Raw genomic sequence first — 21,230 nt, 5'->3', positions numbered from 1 at the left:
TACAATATGTTATTTTACTGTTAAAATCTTTTCTCCATCAAAGCGCTTTGGTGGCACAGCTGTCCTAGGAAGGCTTTAGACCATACGTCTTCCCTTACCGCTACGTATAACCATCACTTACTTCAAACTGATTTTATGCACTCTTAAACCTTAGAGCTGCAACTTCTAACAGCAACAGGGTTACACAGCCCTACGTGCCAACACCAACACGTTTTCTTATTATTACAAAGCATTTATAAGCGGCTTACTTGAAAAAAGAGTAACTGCAAAATACAGCCTCCCCCAGCACAGCAGCAGCGTGCCATCGAATGGCAGAAGTTCAATTACCAGATACAGGTTGGCTTTTTAGCAAAGGTATTTTCCCACATTAGAAGCACTCAATACTAATATCCACTACAAGGGTAATAGTCTCTTTAGATTTCTAAGGCTCATTTTTTAAATTATACTGTAGATGAAAAAAAAAAAACAACCCATAAATTAACAATTTTTTTCTGCCCGGTGTAAGGGTTCAAACACTCTTAGGGAAGGGTTGCCATGTGCCTTCAGGAATTTACCCTACGCTTAACCACTGGGATATCCAGAACACCTGCAGCTCTTAGAACCACGTACTTCTGCAATTTCCCAGGCTTGGCTTCCCCTCTTCACCAAAGACTCAACAAACAATCTTGCTTGAATTGCATCTTACCTTTTTCTTGGCCAAACTGAGTCCCCTCTAAAACCCTATAATTGTTGAAATGCCATTTTAAAATTACAAAGGGAATCAAAGCAGGAAATATTCTCATTTCAACACGGGAATATTTCACTTTAGTACTGAAGTACGCTCTCCTCTGAAAAGCAGCAATCCTACTGCCTCCAGTCTCATTTTTCCGATATAAAACTCGTCCCGATTTCCAGCCCTGCCCACAGTGGCCTCTGGGACCCGGGAGGAATTACTCTGATGTGCCGTCAAGCCACAGCAGCTCTGCAGCCTAAACCAGGATTTCAGCAAAGCTGCACAGCATTGTTCTTTGTTAGGGCTTTAGCACCACCTACACAACCTGCCCTGAATACCTCCGCGCTTCTGCCAGGGAGTGGGGAAAAAATATGTATTTATTTTATTGATGCATGAAGAGGGACAGATTCCAATTCACTTCTCGCTGGCTCCGACAGAAAAGCACCTGCCACTAAATCAAACATAAATAACTCCAAATAAGCCAAGCAGCTCTGCTGAGTAAGAAGCTGACATTTTAAACAGCCGCTTTTCTGAGCAGAATAAATAACTTTAAATGCTTTATATTAAACACCTCCAGTGCCCCAAAGGGACCTTTATTTATAAAATATTGTGTACAAGTCACAAGAGGACTCCTGCTGCAGTCATGTATCCCACAAGAGAAATGCGCGTGTGATTTCATTATAGAAAGCGATACCTTTGAGGCACCATGTATGTTTATATTTATCTTTCCCATTTACATTCTCTACAATTTCAGTTCAAAAGCACCCATAGGGTATGTTGAATTTCAAAAGAAAAATCAGTGCTTTTCAGTTAAGAGGCATGTCTATTCTGTACAGAGCATACAATACCACAGCAAGGACTCCTCCACAGTCAGAGCTTAATTACTCAGGGGACATAAAAGAGAAGCACTCACCGAAGACTGCATCTTCTGCAGCTCCTTTAGAACAAATTCTACCTTTTTCTGCGTCGTGAGAGAAGCCAGCAAAGCACCGTTGGATCTGCAGGACAGTTTGGCATGATCATAGTTCTCCTTGGCGTTTGTAATTTTCAAGCAGGAGTTGCCAACCAAATGCCAGTTTGTTCCGCAGATATTTTCTGGGGGGGGGCGGGGGAGGGAAGAAAGTAAACCCAGAGATGCAAGTGACCTTCACAACGTTCAAAGTAGTGAAAGAGCCCTTCCACCAAAATAAAACCTACAGCCCCATCCCAAACTAGCATGACATATCAGCATGCTCGGAAGTACCTATGTATAATAATTCGGGAGGAAAAGGAAAGCTGTTTAGGGGAACTGAAGTGCAACAGCAGCATTTAGTTACCTGCAGTAGGTAGTCAAAGCACTTACTGCAACATTGAATAGTAAAATCATTGTAGAAGAAAGAGCAAATGAGTATTTTGGTGATGACTTAAAGCCACAGTTGTTAGGATACCTTTCGACAGAAGAGGGTTGCAGTGCTAATCCTGTCCGCAGCACTGAACTTCCAGGATTAACCCCTGCTGCATCCCGAGTAAAGCCATGCCCACTACTGAAGAACTCCCTATACTTTGTGGTTAATTATTTACCTTGTAAAAAAACCTGATGGACATTTTCAGTGTGAATTTCTGCAGAGCTGACATCTAGCTCCAACATCTTGGTTTAGGTTTATCTAACAGATTGAAAAGCTCTCAAGTGTCAGTCTTTCAGATGGGCTTTTTACACATGTGATCAAGTCACCCCCTTTTTAACAACAAATTAAACAGACCAAGCTCTTTATCTATCTCATTAAAAGATGTTTTTCTCATTCTCATGGCTTTTCTCCTAAGTCTCTTCATATTTCACTCTCCAAGACTAGCAAACACCGGACCTGGACACGTCTACACCTATCAGAATTACTAGGGAAAGGCTTTCCATGCCCATTAAAAGGTCCTGTCTGGGTTGGGTTTTTTCCCCTTTCTCTGTGTTTTATTAACTGCAAATGTTAATCACTGAAGATGCTATATTTCTCTCCCAGTCACTGGGGAAAAAAATATGAATGTTACTACAGGGGGACTTAGAATCAACTCCTGCGAGCCCCCACTGGAAACTCTAAAAGAATTTTCCTTATACACTTCAGATGTTATTTGCCTAATTTGTCCAGTATGTGCCATTACGCTTTTGCACAATTCCAGTTTCTAAAATTAAATAGCATGCATTATTAAATCTAATATCTTGCAGAAGCCTATTGTATCAACAGTACTGCTTTTATCAAATGAAAAGAGAGATGAAATACAGCCTAATAATTATATAAGTGATCATACTCCAGACAATTGGGACTGAAAAATATTCCATCAGACTTTCTGAATGTACTAGAAAAAAAAAAAATCTTACCAAAACTGGTATGATTAAACAAGATTATTTACTCCAGCTTAACACTAAAAGATTACAGGTTTGCGGGTAAAAAAACCAAAACCAAACGAAAGAACACCTACAACTTTTGGACTGTGTGAATTTGGTTTTGTTATTTTTTTCTTACACAAATACAAGCAATACCTACCTGGTAAAGCGATGCACTCCTGGTTCCTAGGTTCCCACTGACAGTTTTGATCCATGGCACAGCTTTTACAACTTGTCTTTTTGTTACAGTAATAGGCAGGGTTATCTTTAGGACAACTGTCATACAGAGTAATAGGAACCTAAAATAAATAGCACAGATGAGGCTCGCTCCCATCCAACCAATGTCGGTTTGTAACAGCCGTGACTACCACGCAAAACTTCACAGTTCAGACCTACAAAGCAACCTACATATTCAAAAGCTGTGACACCGGACACAGCCTGTAACGTTTATTCAAGATATTCCCCCAAGCCACCATCTGACACATTTTCCTTACTAGAGCTTTTACAAAAGGGTTAGGGTTTTTTTCCCATCGAAGGGTCTATTGATGGCAAACCCAAGTGGCTATGTGCCTTACTGAATAATCACACCATCGTGAAACCTCCACCTCTTCCCCGGCCCAGAGCCATCCTCCTAACTTAAGTGAAGAGTCCCATGAAAAGCCCTTGGACCAACTTGAAAAAAATCAAGCATGTTAGCAGTTTAGAGCTAGACATGCACTGGAAATAACGAAAACAACGGGGGTCATAATACTGACAGATGAAGGCATCTGAACATTTGATATTTCAAAGGCTAAATTTAAACTACAGAAATATTAGAGAGACTTTACCTGTTCCTCTGTGCAGTTGTTATGCATTGAGATACACTGGTCAGTGCACCATTGACAGTGGTTTGTATTTGCTGTACAGCTATAGCAGTCTGTAATCTGATCACATTTTTCATTGTCTACAACTATTAAAGAAAAAAACCTGCATGACCAAAAACAGGCATTTCCTGACAGAGCTCTAAGAACTTGATTATATATAGCAAAAGATATAACCAAACAGTAGCGCCTGTAGATTTTCCGTTATCGACTACTTAGTAAATCAGATACTTTCATGCGATTGAACTGATAGAAAATTGCATTCATTTGCAGCATCGATCATTTTTCGCGCCCAAGGAGCCGTAAAACACACCAGCAGGAAACGTGCCAAGACATGAAAGCGTGTGAAGGAAGAGCGGGCATGCGTGGTCAGTCAACGCTCACGCAAATGATGCCAGAGGACATTTCACAAGGACAGTGGGCATCTCCCACACCACAGGCCCATTTTGCTGCAAGTCTGGCCTTTAGTTACGTGAAGCATTTTCATGCAAAGCTTGAACTTTCCACTTCATCTTTCCAATTGCTTATGGCCTGTGTTTTGTGAAAATTTATTGTACATTGAGAGCCCATCAAAGCAATGTCCCTTTACATCAATTTCTTTTAAATAATTAAAGGCTGCCACCTATTACAGAATCAAGGTTCGTGTAATTCGATTCAGAGCAACGAATGCATCAGGATAAAGCGTTGAAAAGTTGTTTAAAAATTATCCTAAGAGAGAACACAGGAATCAGACCTTAAAACAAATGTTCTTTTTGTACACCCCTAGCCATAGAATACTGTAGAAGGAAAAATACAGTAACTTTTCTTAAAAGACTATTCCTGCTGTCTCTCTTGAAGAGCACAGGATGACACCGCAGGACCCAGATCCCACTCCCTTGCCCTGTGGTGCTCATCAGCGAACTGCCAGCTCTCACAAGGTCAGTTTTTGGCGCAAACATCTACAGAGCAATGGTCCAGGCCTGATTCCCACCTGATGCCGTCTGTTTAGGATGGGAAAGTAAGTACAAGCAGTACGGTAAGAAAACTAAAACTAAAAAAAGAAAACCAAACCAAACTCGTGAGCAAGCAGCTCCAGGGGGAGTGAGAGACGGAAACATCTCCACACCGCTGCGGCCGCTTGCTCGGAGGAAGGTCTCCCAGGGCATGTATGGAAGCACAAGTACAGCCCCCCGTCTTAACCTTGGTCTGGTAACGGCATAAAACTAACGCAAGACAGACTTTGGAAAAGCAAAAGACCCTACGTGCCTTTTGGAAAAGGAAACGGAAAGAACGTGACACGTACCTGGCTTGGGAGGACAGTCTTCGAAGACTTTTTGCTGCTGCTCTACCGTCGCCATTTCCCAGGGCACGCAGCGAGGAGGGCTGGTAGCCCACACGCATCTGATGCCAGGACCTGCTCGCAGGCAGGCCGTTTCGTTGTCAAAAGCTTCACATCGCTCGGGTGTGTACTTCAGGATGTCGCTCAGGAGGAGGCTGTTGAAGCCTCCAAACACATACATGGTGCTACACAAAATGGAAATAAAGAGAGAAACATTTGTGCTCGTGTTTACAAACCACGCGCTGCTGCAAGTCAATGCGATTCAAGGTGCGAGCAAATTGCTTTATTTCATTCCAGCGTATATAAATCCAAATCAAGAGCTTTCGGTTAAGGAAGGTGCTAAAGAAAAGGTCAGTCAAGCTCCACTGTTTCAGAGAAGCCAGGGAATCGCAACACTTGGGTGTTGAGACAAGAGCTAAACCAAGGTCTTGGACCGACCTTCCCCTCCAGCCAAACCTCTGGGTGACACCTGATCGACGTGTCTGTACGTGAAATGCCGCAGAAATGCAGGATCCTCCCGGAAAGGACAGCGGCAAGAGAGGGAGGAAGGCTAAAAACCGGGGAGATGGTATCACAGCATTAAACCAGCCCTCGGAAACTGTCACATCTTGCTACACCGCTGTGACAAAACCATAGTTATTTCCACGGCTCTTGGCAACTGAGCAAAGAGTCATTGTGTCAACTAGAAAAACAAACAAACAAACAAAACCCCAACACAAAACAAAGTAATATTGGGGGCCGGGTGGGGGGAGAGAAGAAGGTGGGTTTTTAAACTGCGTTTAGTATCGCATCTGCTTCAGGCAAAACATCAAATTTCATTAGTTACCTCAAAATTCCACCCAACCCACCCCTGCGCATCCATGTTTGTAAATGCACGTTTAAAAAGACAGCGCAGAAGAGTCGATGCAACTGAACAAAAGTTTTGGTTGAATAGTAAGTATTTTTAATATGATTTTCAGCCTATCTTAGGAAAGAACTACAGCATAGGCTTAACTGTCCTTCATGGGAGCAAATGCACCGCTGGTATTCACTATACGCTGAAACAGAAAGTGAGTGAGATTTTAGAGACAAAAAGAGTATCTAGAAGCACACCTTTCTTTTCAAGGCAGTGACAGTTATCTGCCTGGCTTAAACTGAGCTTTAAATAACGTTACTGATTTACAGAAAGTATCTCAAAGGATAAAGGAACCAGAATGAAAGACTCCTAAGAAATACCATTTCTCAAACTTGGTTCCACAGACTCAAATACAATAACAGATGTTCACCTGAGAGCACAGATATCATTACAGTGATACAATGTTTAACAGCAGAAATCTCACCTATGACTTCACCTAAATACCGTACTTCATGTGACTGGTAAAGAGCAGCCACACAGGATAAGCTATATAAACTGAAACATGGACAAAGTTAGAAAGTATGATTTGGAGATAAAAGTTGTCACTTCAGCTAAAGGAGAAATAGAAATACGAAATAAATGAAATTACAGAATTATGAAATACATAATAAATAGAAAATATATATCTATGAAAAAGGAATAGAAATACGAAAAAAGCAAATTTTTGAAAGAATTAAGTGAGCCAAAACAGTTTAGTCCCATGAAGAAGAAGGGCTGATAGGGACAGCTGGATACTGCAGACATATCAGAGTGAAGATCTACGAACTTTGAGAGGTCTGCAACAGATCCTCGACCCTCTGGTCCCAATATTACTCATGTACATGTATACATTTACTGAGGTATGAAAAGAGTCAACACCCCCTAGCTTGTTTGTAACCTTACCTGTTGTACAGCACGGCAGAATGTCCAAACCTGTTCACGTCGTGATGGAGACCCGGGCGAGGAAGAACAGACCACCGATCGCAAGCTAGGATTAAAGAAAGCTCATTTCAGAAAAGTTTCTCGGTATAATTAATAACTCAGCTTATGTAGCACACGGTTTCCTGAAAGATCCCAAAGTACTTTAATAACTATAGAGATAGCATTCCACCCACCACCAAAACGCAAATCTCTCGAGTGAAACAGGACAGTTTACAAAAAGGCTGCGTTATCTTCTTTCACGAGATTTAAGACTTAGTTTTCACCCCCCAGCTGCCAAGGTATGACAGAAAGGGAAAGGAAGGATGTAATGGCTCTGCTCCATCACCTAAACAGCTCAGGAAAAAGTTAACTTTCAAGGCCTTAGGTAGAAGGTGTTATTAGATTTTTGGCAATCACGTGTAATTAAACGGCGGTGGCTTGAGTTGCTTTTTCTCCTTTACTGGTGGAATTTTTCCACTGTGTAACAAGTTCAGTTTTTATCTGTTTATATGTGAATTACTTGCAGTTTTGCCCCAAACCAGTATCACTGAGAACAGACACTTATCTTCTTTTTTTTTTCCTCCTTCCCCATTGCAATTATGTTCCTAGAGGGTAGATATCCATGTTTGTAAAAATATTTTTCACTCATCGTAGCTTAAGGATTTGTGGTTGTTTTTCACTTTTAATATAATGTGAGATTATTCCATCTTTTTCTATTAGCATAACATTTTTAAGTTCTGCTTCATTTTTTACTCTGTTTCTCAGGTAATTTCTTCCTTTAGGCAGCATGGAAAAAAAAAAACAACCTAAGAAACATATAACCCACTGAGCAATCAAAGGAACAAAAACGGGAAAAGTCAGTCCAATTCATATCACTTAAACTTCATAAAGTGAATGGGATCACCTTGGGGGCTAACGTCCCAGAGGCAGTTGCATGCAATTTATGCAATTAAGACAGAAAAGTCAATCTGCTGTAAAGATCTACAGGGCCCTCAAATACTCGAAGATTCTTTAATAACAAGATAAAACTGTTGTGCCATGGACTGAACCTCTGAAAAACAAAACAACAACAAAAAACCCAAACAAACAAAAAGCCCACAAATCCAAACTAGTATGTAGATAAACTGAGAGGGCAAAGAAAAACAACCTTAATAATATTTTACTAAATTTGATTGGAGAGCTGTTGGGTAAAACAATTGACCCCAACGTCTGCTCGAGCAGAAACTTTTGCTCAGGAGTGCCGATAAATAAAAGACATAGGATCCAGCTGGTTGGATTTAATACTTTGATAATTTGTGATTCTGAAGTTTATTTTTAAATGTCATTTGCTCAATTTTCAAGGAATTTAACCTAGCTCAGCATCGCTCCTGAAACAAGCATGCATGGTTCCAATTTTTACCAGGAGGCTTCAGCAAAATTGGGCAGCAATTTGCAATTTTTTATCCATCAAGTTGTGAGTTATGTGAGGCCAAGAAATATATTTTTCTAGATTAATAGAAGGCCTGGAATGTTTTGCTTTCTAAGCTTCTTTCCCATCTTTAACTGAAGATCAAGTATTGGAAAAAATGAATAATTCCGAAACTACAAAGAATTCTCCTTGACTTATGAGTTAAGCCAAGCCTAAACCTTACAATGCACAGGATTTATTAAATATACGATTCAAATAGAACACAAATGCTATGAAAACATCCAGTCCCCTTCTGTTATCAGAACTGAATTTTTGATGGGGTAAATAGAAGAGTTTTAATTTCTTTTCTGTGGGGAGAAAAGATCATTACACAAGTACAGCCTTTACATGAATATTTCATGCTTTTAAAAAAAAAGTAAAGTTAAAGCTTATATAGAAATGAAAAAGAACAGTTACTTAACCGACAGTAACCGCATTTTGAGACAATCTGCCTGCGAAGTTTCTATTCTCGTTGTAGACGTACCCCATAGGCAAGGGAGGTGACCCTTCCGAAAACACAACCCTTGCTTTTTCCCTCCTGGAGATGAACGTGCAGCGATGGAAGGGCTGCAAATCTCTCTCTCGGCTCCTTTGCCGCTATGAATTGTCGACAGGAGGAGGTAGAGGATTGAGCAAGGTATTTCTCCACCCAGAGACAAAACTGCTGCAGAGCAGGAAACTCTTCCCCAGAAGCCAGAGACACCAACTTTGGGGATAGGAAGTGCTAACTAGCCGTCGCGGTGTGCAGAACATGGGAAAAATACTGTGAGACTGCTCTAGCCAAGTGCTCACCCAACCCGAACGTCAACACAATCTGAAAGCTCGTCCTGAGAAGCAACAAGAAATGCATATGCACACCGACAGCTGGATTGCTATCCCGAAACCTTCCAAAACTGGCCGTTACCTGGACAATTTGGACTGAATATGCCCCAACCTGGTCAAGCGGAGGATAAAAGGATAAGAAGCATTAATGCATTCTCAGATCTACCTTATCTGTTATATGTCAGCACACACCTCAGTGACGCCTGCTTGCATCGCGCACACACACACACAAAAAATAAGATAATATGTCCTCACAACACTCAATGCAAATGGTCTGATTACTTCGAAATTTGAGGAGAAAATCAGAAAAATTTGACAAGGTAAATAAAATGAGTTACTGCAGAAATAAGTTTTAACGGCAAAGGTTAAAGAGAAGACCTGTTTTTGAAGCCTTTAGTTTAGACTGCATTTTAATTTCAGTTTTCTCCAGTCTTCCAACCATCACTATGATCACGAAGATATTGCCTTCATCAACAACATGTTAAAAATGAGCAAATCAGCCCAACAGCTTACTATAAAAGTAGGGAGTAAGACAGCCAACTACTAAGCCTCTCCTCCAAAGGCACTCAGTATCAATTGACCTTGCTGCTTGGTTTTCTCCTGGATAGCTTGAGCCTTGGGAGCATCCAGGGGTAGATAACAAGATAAGCATGTAAATATTAAAGATGTGATAGCCATATGCATCTATGGTGGCAAAGCCACAATGGTCTTTGACACTTATAATGCTTCCCCACAATATATGGGCTTATTCCCATGGAGACCTACATGAACATGATCAATATAATTACTGCAGAGATCATGCATGAAGAACCAGCAAGTAGTTGTTTCTGCTGTGACACTAATGATCAGCCAGCACCCTAACGTATTCCTGGGAGTGTTCCTGGTCCAACAGGATAAGGCAAATCATGCATAAGGCGTCCTGCCATGAAAAGAATGGAAAAAGTGGTCTTTTTTCCCCGAAGGAAAAAAAAAAAAAAGCCTGCTCTTTCCAGGCTTAGAGTCTCTGCCCTAAGGAATGAGGGTACCCAAGAGCACCAGAACCCCTCTCCTCCCTGTCATGTGAAGGGCAATCAATGCAAGCTCTAATTCTCAGCGTAAAACGGGCAAGGACTGGGCAAGTTGACTAAAACACTTATTTCATGTAGCAGGAACCTGCCTGTTAACTAAACTGAATCAAAATGAATATTATTATTGGCAAGTTTTGTCAAAGTAATGCAATTTGTGTTTTACGCCTAATAGTTCAACGGGTCAAGACGACAGCAAAATGTAGCAAGAAAAATCTGTCATTACTGCTATCAAAGTTTAAAAAAATTAACTCTGTTCGTGACTGCTGAAATACCCCATTTTAATTCTTCAAGAAAAAACTCAAAATAAAGCAAGTTAGGAGCACACAATAAATTCCACGGGGATACGACTTGAAATCACAGGAAGCAAAAGGGAACGATCCCTGTAATAGACTGCAAAATGGCACAAGGATACCAGACCCTGCGGCTGAAAGCAATTCATTTGCTTGCATATTCCTTTCACAAACCAGGAGTGACATCTCAGCGAAGAGCTACTCTGAGAATTCAGGTTTACATGATTATTCCAGGGAATCAATCACAAAAGCCCACATTTAAGGAATTCCGAGAGCAGAAGGCAGAATGTGATATGAGTACAAAATGGTGTTTTTTTGCCAGTGTGAATTATCTGGATGTGCAAGCACCTTCTTTTATATAATTTCATCTCTTTTTCTTTTCTTCTCCTTAAATGCGTGTCTCTCTGCTCCAAATTCACAAATAAATGCTGCCCTCTTCTGGCTACTCAAACTCATCAAAATCCAGTCCTTCCAAATAAAAACGAATCGTTTGGCTTTATTGTTAAATAGTGCTTATGGGGATATTTATGCTTATAAAACATACATATAAACACACTGACATTACAAACAGCACAGCCAGACTAGTCAGCCAGCCTGCAGTTAAAACAAGAGCGTGCAACGTACAAGTTGAGCTTCAGCAGGGTCCAGCGCTTGTAACTGTCCTAACAGCCTGCATTTTTGATAAATCATACATTAAAACACACTCAAAATATCAGGATGGCTTTATGGCTGAGATGGTAGAACAATATGCTTTCTGTTTAAGAAATAATTTTTAACACCCAAGGTTGCATGTAAGCTGTTGACCAAATAACTGCTGCTGTATTTGCCTAGAAATCACTGCACCAGCTCATTTGCTTGGTAATGTGTAGCAAGCTAAATGAGCCTCTCCTGATTACACATTCTTCTGCAGTATGCTTAGTAGCATTTGGTATAATACACCCAGCATGTAAATTAGTCTTCTCAAAGACAGCTCTTTTTGAATATCCAAGAATTTATTATTATTTCTGCAAGAACTTACCAATATCATACGCCATGAAATCTGAAGAAAAGCACTTTGCGCCGTGGCTCATGGAGGTGTCATTGTGCGTGTTTCCTCCAAACACCAGCATGGTTCCGCTCATTATCACAGCCGTGTGCAAATAGCGAAAAAATTTACTGTCTTTAAGAATAGTCCTTCAGAAATAAACATACATGTATTAATGAAACTGATTAGCACCTGGCAAAGACAAAACAAGCCATAAATCCAAGTGAAAGGAGGTTTCAGGGGTGCAGGGAGGAGGGGGGGAATGGTATTTAGTTGAACTACTTTTCCTAATGAGATATTTAACAACTTCCTTTCCAGACTGTTCAATTCCTCCTGTAATTTCCTCCTCTCATCTTCCCATCTGCTTGCCAATTTATAGGAGAAATATATCTATTAAAGCCTCTTTCCAAAGCTATGGATCTTAAAATCATCAATTCCTTCCCTAGGGATTATCAAATTTTCACACTGACTGGTCTTTTGAGCATAGTCAGCTAAACCTGCTTATACGGACACTGCCTGGAAGGACTCCAATATTTTATAGTAACTCTACTTTTATAGTAACTTTTAGTAACCTAAAGAATTCTTTCAAACTGGGCATCATCTCTTGCTCAAAACTAACAAATCTATTTAAAAAAAAAAAATCTATGCAGCTGCTCTGCAGCTTAACGCCTGCAAAACTCAACGCCTCATCCGTGACTAAATCATGGAAAGCATTCATCAAACTCGCCACTGACCTCACCTTTAATCAGCACGATTAACGGCACGGAACACAAAGGGTGACCCTTTGTAGAATTCCCCTATTTTGAGAGGATGGGGTGGCAGGACAATCCCGACGAAGCCACGTCTGCGCGAACGGCAGCATCGCGAACGCAGCTTTGCGCCCAAGCCCAGACTTCCACAAGGAAATATTCAGCAAATGGTATATCAAGGACCTGGACCAGGGACCTGTTCCGAATGCCCGAGCAGCGGTATCGCAGCACACAAGGGTTTTCTGAGCATTATTCTGTCCCTGCCATGGCTACAGGGTCAGACTGAAGCTGCCAGTCGAAACACCGGAGAGAACGTGGGGAGAAACACACTTGCCAAAAATAAAGACCGGGGGGGCACTGCTTTTTTGCCCCTCCATGAAGTCACAAGTGGGAGAGAGGACCTAAATTACTGAAGAATTAAAAAAAAGGAGTCAACGACACCAAAAAAAGGTCTAGATAGAGGGGCAGACACTCCTCCACGCCTCGCTGCAAGGTGACTGCTCGCCTGTTCCGAGAGTCCTCTTGAGACTGACAAAATAAACGCGACGCAAGGAAGTTGGTGCTGCAGCAGTTTGGAAGAATATTGTCACATTTGTGGACATTTTCTGCCTATTCAGCTGGATTTGCCCACTCCGTGGCTGAAGTGGAGGATCAAATAAGCCAAGAAAGGAAGCGTGGTTATGACTGCCTATACAACAGAGCAGGAAGGAAGGTTTTTGGAAATTAGTCACGAGTTAACGTTACTTGTGAATATAGACTCATAAACAGTTGTTGCAGAAATACAAGCTATTTTAAACTCTCAAAAAAAAGGGATATGGTGACTCAAATTTACATGTGTTAATTCAAAAGATCAGTCTTTTTTGTCAGGGGTCTTTAAAAACAACTTTAAGGAACAAAAAAATTGAGGAAAATGCGTTTCAGCTCTATAGCTCAAAGTTGTGAAGTTTTGCTATAGCTTTTTAATAAAAGTCACCTTTGGGCAGAAACAAATCACAGAAGATTTCAGCTTCAGAAATGAACGTTTCAAGCAGTTACAGAGCCAGAATAAAATGGGGTTATAATAGAAATTCTTTTGCAGTCTTAACTGCAGAATGAATTATCACTCACTTGACTGCAGTAACTGCACTCATATGCACAGTCTGTACTGCTGGCAAGAAAAACCCATCAACTATTTTTCTTTTCAGCTTTAATACAACAATAGATTAAAATGGATTTCTTGGCTCGTTCACAGGCTTGATGATCTGTGATTATATGATTCTCCATTCATAAATGGACATAAAAATAACAGATACAAGAGCATACTATCTATCCTGAATGCAGGTAACTATGTCCTACTGGAGCCTTATAAAACACCCCATCCTCTTGTCCAATAGAAACAAAAATAGACAGGGTGGTATAGAGAAAGAAGAGTACTTACCACATACGGGAATTAACTTCATATTTGTACAAGTCATCCGCTAGCCTGTATTTGTTGGCACTGAATGCTTTATAACCTCCATGGATATAAATTGATCTTGTATTTGGATCGTAAACACTACTGTGACCATACCCTCCTTGCACCAAAGCTCCACTCGTCTGTAAAATGTTCCATGTATTTGTGGCTGAGAAATGAAAAATGTGAGTGAGAGAACATGGTTAATTTATCTCCATTAATAACTTATCAATAAATCTGGTGGTGAAACAAATTGGGTTTGCTTTGACTCAGATCTAGACACTGTCTCTATGACTTCATATTCAAAAATATTCTCCTTGAAGGAGTTTATTGTCAAGAAGTATTGTCAAGTATTTTTAATTAGACCAGAAATATCCATTCTACAGTCATTTATTACATTTTGCAGACAAGCTAAGTGAAAGATAAAAAAAGTACAGAAATAATATATTGCATTTCAATGACATGAAAATGCCAGCACCATGACTTGATTTGGAATGGCACCCAAGAGCACTTTTATTTTATATATATAAATATATCTCAAGTCAGACAGCACTGAAGCCAAGTTAAGTATGAGTATGAAGAACACTGCAGTTAAAAAATAATACGTGATTAATGGTCCTATATCTCACTCGCTAAAAAAACATTGGTTTGAAGCACTCTAGACATAATATAATGTCAACTGAAACAAAAATGCCAAATTACATGCCAATTCTCTGTAGCAAGTGCAGAATGAAACCCTACACAGGCTTCCTAACTCCAGGACAAATCAGGCACACAAAAGGCAAAGGAGCTGTATAGTCTGCCAGATCACACACGGGAGAAATAGAACAGTAGGAAAACAAGTCACTGCCCCACACATCCTGGTTTCGTTAGCTTTCTAGAGGAAGAAAGCTCGCTCATGTGGACACCAGCAAACCAGGGCAGGCTCCAGTAGGTCCTCTGGATCAGGATGACTGAAGCATGAGGATAACAGGTTGAACGCGCAGATAGGGCCACTATTTCTGACAATAACCAGCACGTTCACGTTGTGAACTTCCTCTCCTTAACTACGTTCTCTACCTTGTCAGTGGAGCAAGGGGCATGCCTCCAGAGAACCATTTCAGAGCAGCTAACTTAGGTACAAGTTCAGTTCATCTGGAGAGCTTCCTACGCTTCTCCACTGGTGATACTAGAAGTCTCTGGATCCTAAAATCAGAGTTTGGACTATTCCCGGAGATATGGGAATCGGATCATATCAAAGATACAGGAGTCCAGAAAGTCACTGCCTGTTCCCCTAAGCATTCGCTACTGCAGACATGGGTATCAGGTTAAGCAGATACTTGGTCTGAATTGTTACAGCCATTCTCGTATTTGCAGGATACAAAAATAATCTCAAAAGTGTTTCCTTTGTCAGAGGAAGAGAGGAAAATTAATCTAAATTGTCCCACAGTTACCACGCTTTGTCTCTCAATTACAGCTTTTGTCTTTGGGACGTTAACAAGCTGTACAAAGCTGGAGGCACGTGGCTGCCTGCTCACTGTTTGTGTTACACAAACACTGGAAGTTAGATTGAACTTCTCATAAATACAAATAGAAGGAAAATAGATCTGTCTTGATTTTGCTACCTGAATATGAATCACTTAAATAATTTTCAAACCAACTGTTAAAATTGAAGCAAATAGTAGGTAGGGCCCCACTCACCCAGGTTGTATTCCTGGACATTGCTGATGTACCCATAAAGAGGGCAGTGCCCAAAGATGACAAGCATGACGGCGCTGTCGTCCTGCAGGGTGACGATGTGCGCCGAGTGGCCAACAACAGCGTACTGCTCCTTGGCTTTCGGTGTCACTTGAGCCCAGGTCTGGGTGGGAATGTGGAACACCCACAGCTGGCTGGTCACATTCCCCGTCGCATCTATTTTTCCACCATACATGTATATATCATCCTGAAACAAATTAGATTTAAAATGAGGCTAACGAGTTTGGCATTTAGAAAACAGCCAATATGTAAGCGACGAAGTTGTTATATTTTATCTTCTCGCAGCCTAAGTTTTTCTCCTCTCTCAAGGAGAAACATATCTCCTTCACCAGGCACGTTTGATATGAAAGCAAACACGACTGCCAAGGTTTGTACCCAAGCCTGTAATGTCCGAATACCTTCAACACACACAGTTCTTCCTACATCAAGGTACAGAGGGCAAGGGGTGCGTGGGGCAGGACTGACCTTCAGGAGACGGAGACAGACATCAAAATTTAGGTGCCTGTATGCTAACTGAGTGTCTAAGTATATATATGTAAAATATAGCAGAGCCTGGAGAATAATTCAACTGATCAAAAGCAGAGAATTTGGGCCTACTTTTGGGTGAGCTGACTTGCTCTCGAGATTTCACTACCTGTACTGACTAGGTCTGTTTTCACTATAAACAAAGCTCAGAGGCTCCCAAAAGCACCCAAAGTTAGGCACCTGAAGTCAGGTGACTTAATAAGCAAGCTGAATCCCTCCCATAGCTTACAAATGCAATCAGCAGAAGATCGCTGGGAAGAAAGGCAGCTATGATAGAAACTCCTCTGTGTCTGTACACCAAAAGCTTTGTCTTCCAAGTTAACGTACTGACAAAAAATGAGGACCTCGGAGTCAGTCATGAATCGACCAAAGCGTGCAGTGGAGCCCTGTTTCCCTGCTGACAAGGTGGTAACCTCGGAAAGGGAAATTCTCTACTATAGCTGGTGCTTCTTGGGCAGAACCACTGCCCATCACTGATGGTAAACCCATCTATCACAGAATCAGAGAATCGTTTAGGTTGGAAAAGACCCTTAAGATCATCAAGTCCAACCGTTAACCTAACACTGCCAAGCCCACCACTAAACCCTGTCCCCACGCACCACATCTACACATCTTTTAAATACCTCCAGGGATGGTGACTCCACCACTTCCCTGGGCAGCCTGTTCCAATGCTTGACAACCCTTTCAGTGAAGAAATTTTTCTTAATATCCAATGTAAACCTCCCCTGGTGCAACTTGAGGCCTTTTCCTCTCGTCCTATCACTTGTTACTTGGGAGAAGAGACCGACTCCCACCTTGCAACAACCTGCTTTCAGGTAGTTGTAGAGAGCTATAAAGTCTCCCCTCAGCCTCCTTTTTTTCTCCAGACTAAACAACCCCAGTTCCCTCAGCTGCTCCTCATGAGACTTGTCCTCTAGACCCTTCACCAGCTTCATTGCCCTTCTCTGGATGCAATCTTTCTTTTGGATCACACCCTACTTCTGAACAGTTATTTGCAGAATGTGCATGGAGCCCTCACGGGCACAAATCTCCATCCTTCTCAGGTTCTTCAAGCGTTCTGTTTGTGAACAGTGCTGTGTGGAGTTTGAGTGTTTATAATTATGCTTTATACAGGCTTGCACCATGATGAGCTAATTAACATTCCAAAACCAAAGGTCAGTAAAGGATTAGCTCATTTCCTTTTCAAAGACTTTGCCATTCTGCTCTAACGTGAGAAATGAGTTAAGAAAAAGTCGAATCCGCTTGCCATTTCAGGTGCCAGAAGAATAGAATCACGAGTCTACTGCAGAAGCAGAGCAGGCTCCAAAAATCCCTAGTTCACCAGCTCTGCTTTCCTGCCTTGGACAACAGAGGTCATGAAAATATTTACGTGGTCTACACAAAAGGCAGTTGGGGAACCAGCTGAACTCCAGCAAACTCTAGCCATCAGGCATGTTTTGCAATCGCAGACAGTAAGAAGGAAATAATGGACTCATTGACCTCAGTCAGCCTTAAAAATCTCTGAGAAAAGAGCAAAGAAGGAACACAAGCAAAGGCACTACGGACTTCCTAGGATACCAGTCCAAGGATTCTCTGGAATACAAGTACACAGACTCGGCTAACCATGGACAAGCCTTTGAAGGAGAAATGCTTCTCCCAAAACAAGACTGATCTGTGAAACGGCTTGGGCGGGGGGAGGTGAGAAGGGGAAATCAGCCAGGAGGTAAGTCTGCAGCACTGAACTTACCTTATGTAGTGCCAACGAATGACCATATCTCATCTCTACGGAGTTCACAGTATTGTCCAGTGGAAGCCACTCTTCAGAAATAAGATCATACCTGTATAATAAAAATTGATTTAATTATCTGAGAAGTGGATAATACAGTCAAGAAAATTATTGCTCATCCTTTCCAGGATTTGTGGGAAATTATTTTATTTAACAAAAGTCCTACCAAGATCTGAGCATGCACAAAGCACTCACAGACTACTTATGGATTAAAAAAATCCAGTCAAGCCTGCTCTGTTACTTAATGTCCACATATTGATTTGCTTTACCATGAGTCATCTTTTCCATGCAAAACCAAGAGCTAATGCATTGTCTATTAAGCTATGACAACTTACACCACACGATCTACCCAAAAGAGCAGAAAAACTTTACGCTAAGTTCCAACTATTTGATGGAAAAAAACCCAAAACCTGCCAGTGTTTAAAAGGCATTTTTTAATTATGTCTTTGTCATTCAAACGTGTTTTTTCTGTGAACTTGAAACGAAATAAACCCTTAGCCCTGAAGATGGCCTGTGGCTTTTTAGATAAAAGAATGAACTATACTTGCCAGGCTTACAGCCTTCTGAGATAAAATAATCTCTGAGAAAGTGTTCAATGAAGCCACAGGGTATCCGTTGAAAAATCAGGCATGACTTTGAAAGAGTAAATTGTGGATGTAATGAGCAACTATTTGACAACTAAGTGTATTTTCAGCTCCTCTTTAATTTCCCCTACAAGAACTATTACCTCTGGATGTGCATGCAGAGCACACAGCTCTCACTTAGGCTCCATGAAAGTGAGGTATGCAGGTATCCCTGGGAAGAAATCCAGCTTTTACCTAAATTTGCCCAAATACCACCAAGCTCAAGAGGAGGCCTGACATGTTTTTTATGGGGGGTTTCCGTGAGGTACACAATTACTATTTAGTATCTTAGTTACTATTAGATCTCCTCAACTAACTGCATAAATGTCATCATCCTAAATGCCACTCCCTGTTTAGTATCCCATCCACTATGCATAAACATGTACAGTAATCAGTACATATTAATTAAGAAGCCAAACACTCTGAAGTCACACAGATATAAGGAAGGGCTAATAACAGAAGCAAAACTACCCTCTTTGAATACGAGGTCAGATATAACTTCGAAGCTAGCCTAGAAATATGTAGTAAGTAGTTAAATGCTGTCAGAAGCAGATGAATCAAAACCTCACTGAATATCAGGAACCTTTTGCTTTTTCTTCTCAAAATTTAGCACCCCTTAACAGTATTTTCCCACCTCTCAAACACGAGTCTAGATTTTTATTACTGCTGTTTTCCCTTGGAGATGGAGCGTAGGTCAAAGCACAGCATGTCGGATGGCATTTTCTAAAAATAAGTCTCAAATCTAAGTTCCTCTACTTCGACTTCATTATCTAGGTTTATACTCACGCTAAAACCTTCTGAGAGTCAGAATGATTGAAGACATAGCCTCCAACGATCCACATTTTATTGTCATGGATTATGGTTTTGTGAGATGCTCTAGGAAGTTTTGGAAGAGAGTATTCCTCCCGGGTCCAAAACGACTGGTTTGCAGGAGCAGGAATTGAACAGCCAGGACCTGGGAAAAATAAGGTTTAAAAATTAACTTCATTGTTTCCAAAGTCTGTATTTCAGCTACAGGTCAATACCCTGCACCACAGGTGACAAAGATGGTGCATGGCCAGGTAACAGGTAAAAGCTGCGATCCTCATTTCCTTGCCCACACCAGCAATCTGTGATGGACCTGGTACGTGATCTCCCAACTGTAACCACATACTTCAAACCTAAATTTGTTTACAAAACTAAAAAGCAGTTCCAGACTAGACAAATCAGTGATGCAAAGCAGACAGTGCTCTGCTCTCCCCCACTGTGATTACAGGGGCGCATGGCGCAGACCCCTTCCCACTCCACGCTAACAGGGTGTCTTCCAGCACTTCTCTAGCTACCATGTGCCCACAGAAGCCCTAACACAATGAAAGCTTCAGGAGACCTGCTCAGCACCATGCCATAAAAAAAAAAAAAAAAATAAATAAATAATAATAAAAAAAAAAAATCAAGGGTCTATGGCTATCTTTCCCTCTTTTCAGTCCTCTCCTTCCCAGCAATACATTTTTGCCAATTGTTCACTTGGTTTTTTATATTTCTGCTGCTCTTAAATCAACTTCTTCACTGCCAGCCTTCTCTTCGCAGCTCCCCGTGGCATGGCAGAAGAGGAACAGCAAGGTCTCAGCAAAGTCAACAGCCACACGGGTGCTCTCCCTGCTTCTCAGCGACAGCCATCCACCCGCACAGGGTTACTACAGACAGCAGAGAGCACAGGACCTGCCGAAAGGCTCAGGCCTTGAAAATGGAAGGGGTTTAGCAGGACAGCCTTTAGGCAGTCATAGAAGTGAATCACCGTGTAACAGAGTTGTGGGTTTGACGGTAAGAGACAGCATCTGCTCATTCTTGCCGAGTTTCTACCAGTAATAATCTCCAGTTCAGGAAAGCAGACTTATCGCCCTTGAAAAACTCCTGATTTCTGAGGTAGAGTGACCATATCCAGGTGTAAACAAGCTTCAGAATACGAAAGGGGAGAGCAGCTTGCTTCTCATTCTGCTACGGTTTGTTTTAGGGCTTTTTTTTTGGTGGGTTGTTTTGGTTTGGGGTTTTTTTTCTTCCCCTTACACACTAACCTGCTACAGAAATGAAAGACAAGGAAAAAACGGGTAGGCTAAAAATTGAACAACCATAAGCCCACCTTTGTTATCAGCGTACAACCAGACTGCACGGCATAAGGGGATATGTTCTTCCAGCCCTGAAGCATATTACCTGTGCCTGGTCTTCTATCTGAGAAGGAGACGTGCTAACCTCAGTACTGGGTGCATTCTCCTTGGGATACTCATTTTGGATTCTTTCCACAGCGCCTAACATAACGTCTGGTTTCGCGGCATAGCTAAGTAGCGGTAGCAGGTGCTGCCAGTGCTGTAGCTGGCTGTATTTCATGAGACTAATTCTTCCACGTCAGTGTATCTTTGTAAAGGAAACAGGCATGTTTGGTCCAAACTGTTGCCAAGCCTGACACGGCTGACCAGCACAGCTGGACAGAAGAACAAGGCATTGTGTGTGTTCAAACAGGTTAACTACTGCCACGAGGCTCAAATTTGCTTTAAGTGTACAGGAACGACGCTTATAGTTTTTATCTGATGCCTGCACACAAGAGATTGGTACTGCTTTGTATGGTAGCATAGTTGCTTTTAAAAGCATTTGTTACAAATGCAGTGTGATCTTTTGATATAAAAAGGCAGATACTCCGTTCCTAGTCAAAATGCCAGTGCTTGCCACGGAGAACATTCTCA

At 41.4% G+C, this 21,230-nt stretch overlaps 1 protein-coding gene across 3 annotated transcripts in view; it reads right to left on the bottom strand.

The window, feature by feature from the left end:
* Positions 1–21,230, bottom strand: part of ATRN (attractin) — a 154,215-nt gene that overhangs the window by 83,346 nt on the left and 49,639 nt on the right. For all 3 annotated transcript variants that reach the window (XR_007504779.1, XR_007504780.1, XM_049792702.1), the window contains exons 6-15: positions 19,303–19,471; positions 17,855–17,945; positions 15,547–15,790; positions 13,852–14,035; positions 11,680–11,834; positions 7,018–7,102; positions 5,205–5,425; positions 3,890–4,011; positions 3,223–3,361; positions 1,626–1,807 (exon numbers count right to left, since the gene is read on the bottom strand). Coding sequence is in view for 1 of the 3 variants with exons in the window: in XM_049792702.1 (XP_049648659.1) it covers positions 1,626–1,807; positions 3,223–3,361; positions 3,890–4,011; positions 5,205–5,425; positions 7,018–7,102; positions 11,680–11,834; positions 13,852–14,035; positions 15,547–15,790; positions 17,855–17,945; positions 19,303–19,471 (1,592 nt within the window). In the remaining 2 variants the exon portion in view is untranslated. The remainder of the gene's footprint in view (positions 1–1,625; positions 1,808–3,222; positions 3,362–3,889; positions 4,012–5,204; positions 5,426–7,017; positions 7,103–11,679; positions 11,835–13,851; positions 14,036–15,546; positions 15,791–17,854; positions 17,946–19,302; positions 19,472–21,230) is intronic.

Source organism: Accipiter gentilis, chromosome 3 (genome assembly GCF_929443795.1).
Source record: "Accipiter gentilis chromosome 3, bAccGen1.1, whole genome shotgun sequence".
Lineage (NCBI taxonomy): Eukaryota > Metazoa > Chordata > Aves > Accipitriformes > Accipitridae > Astur > Astur gentilis.
Note: the sequence above shows the minus strand (reverse complement) of the source record. Positions and strands in the feature narration are given on the sequence as shown.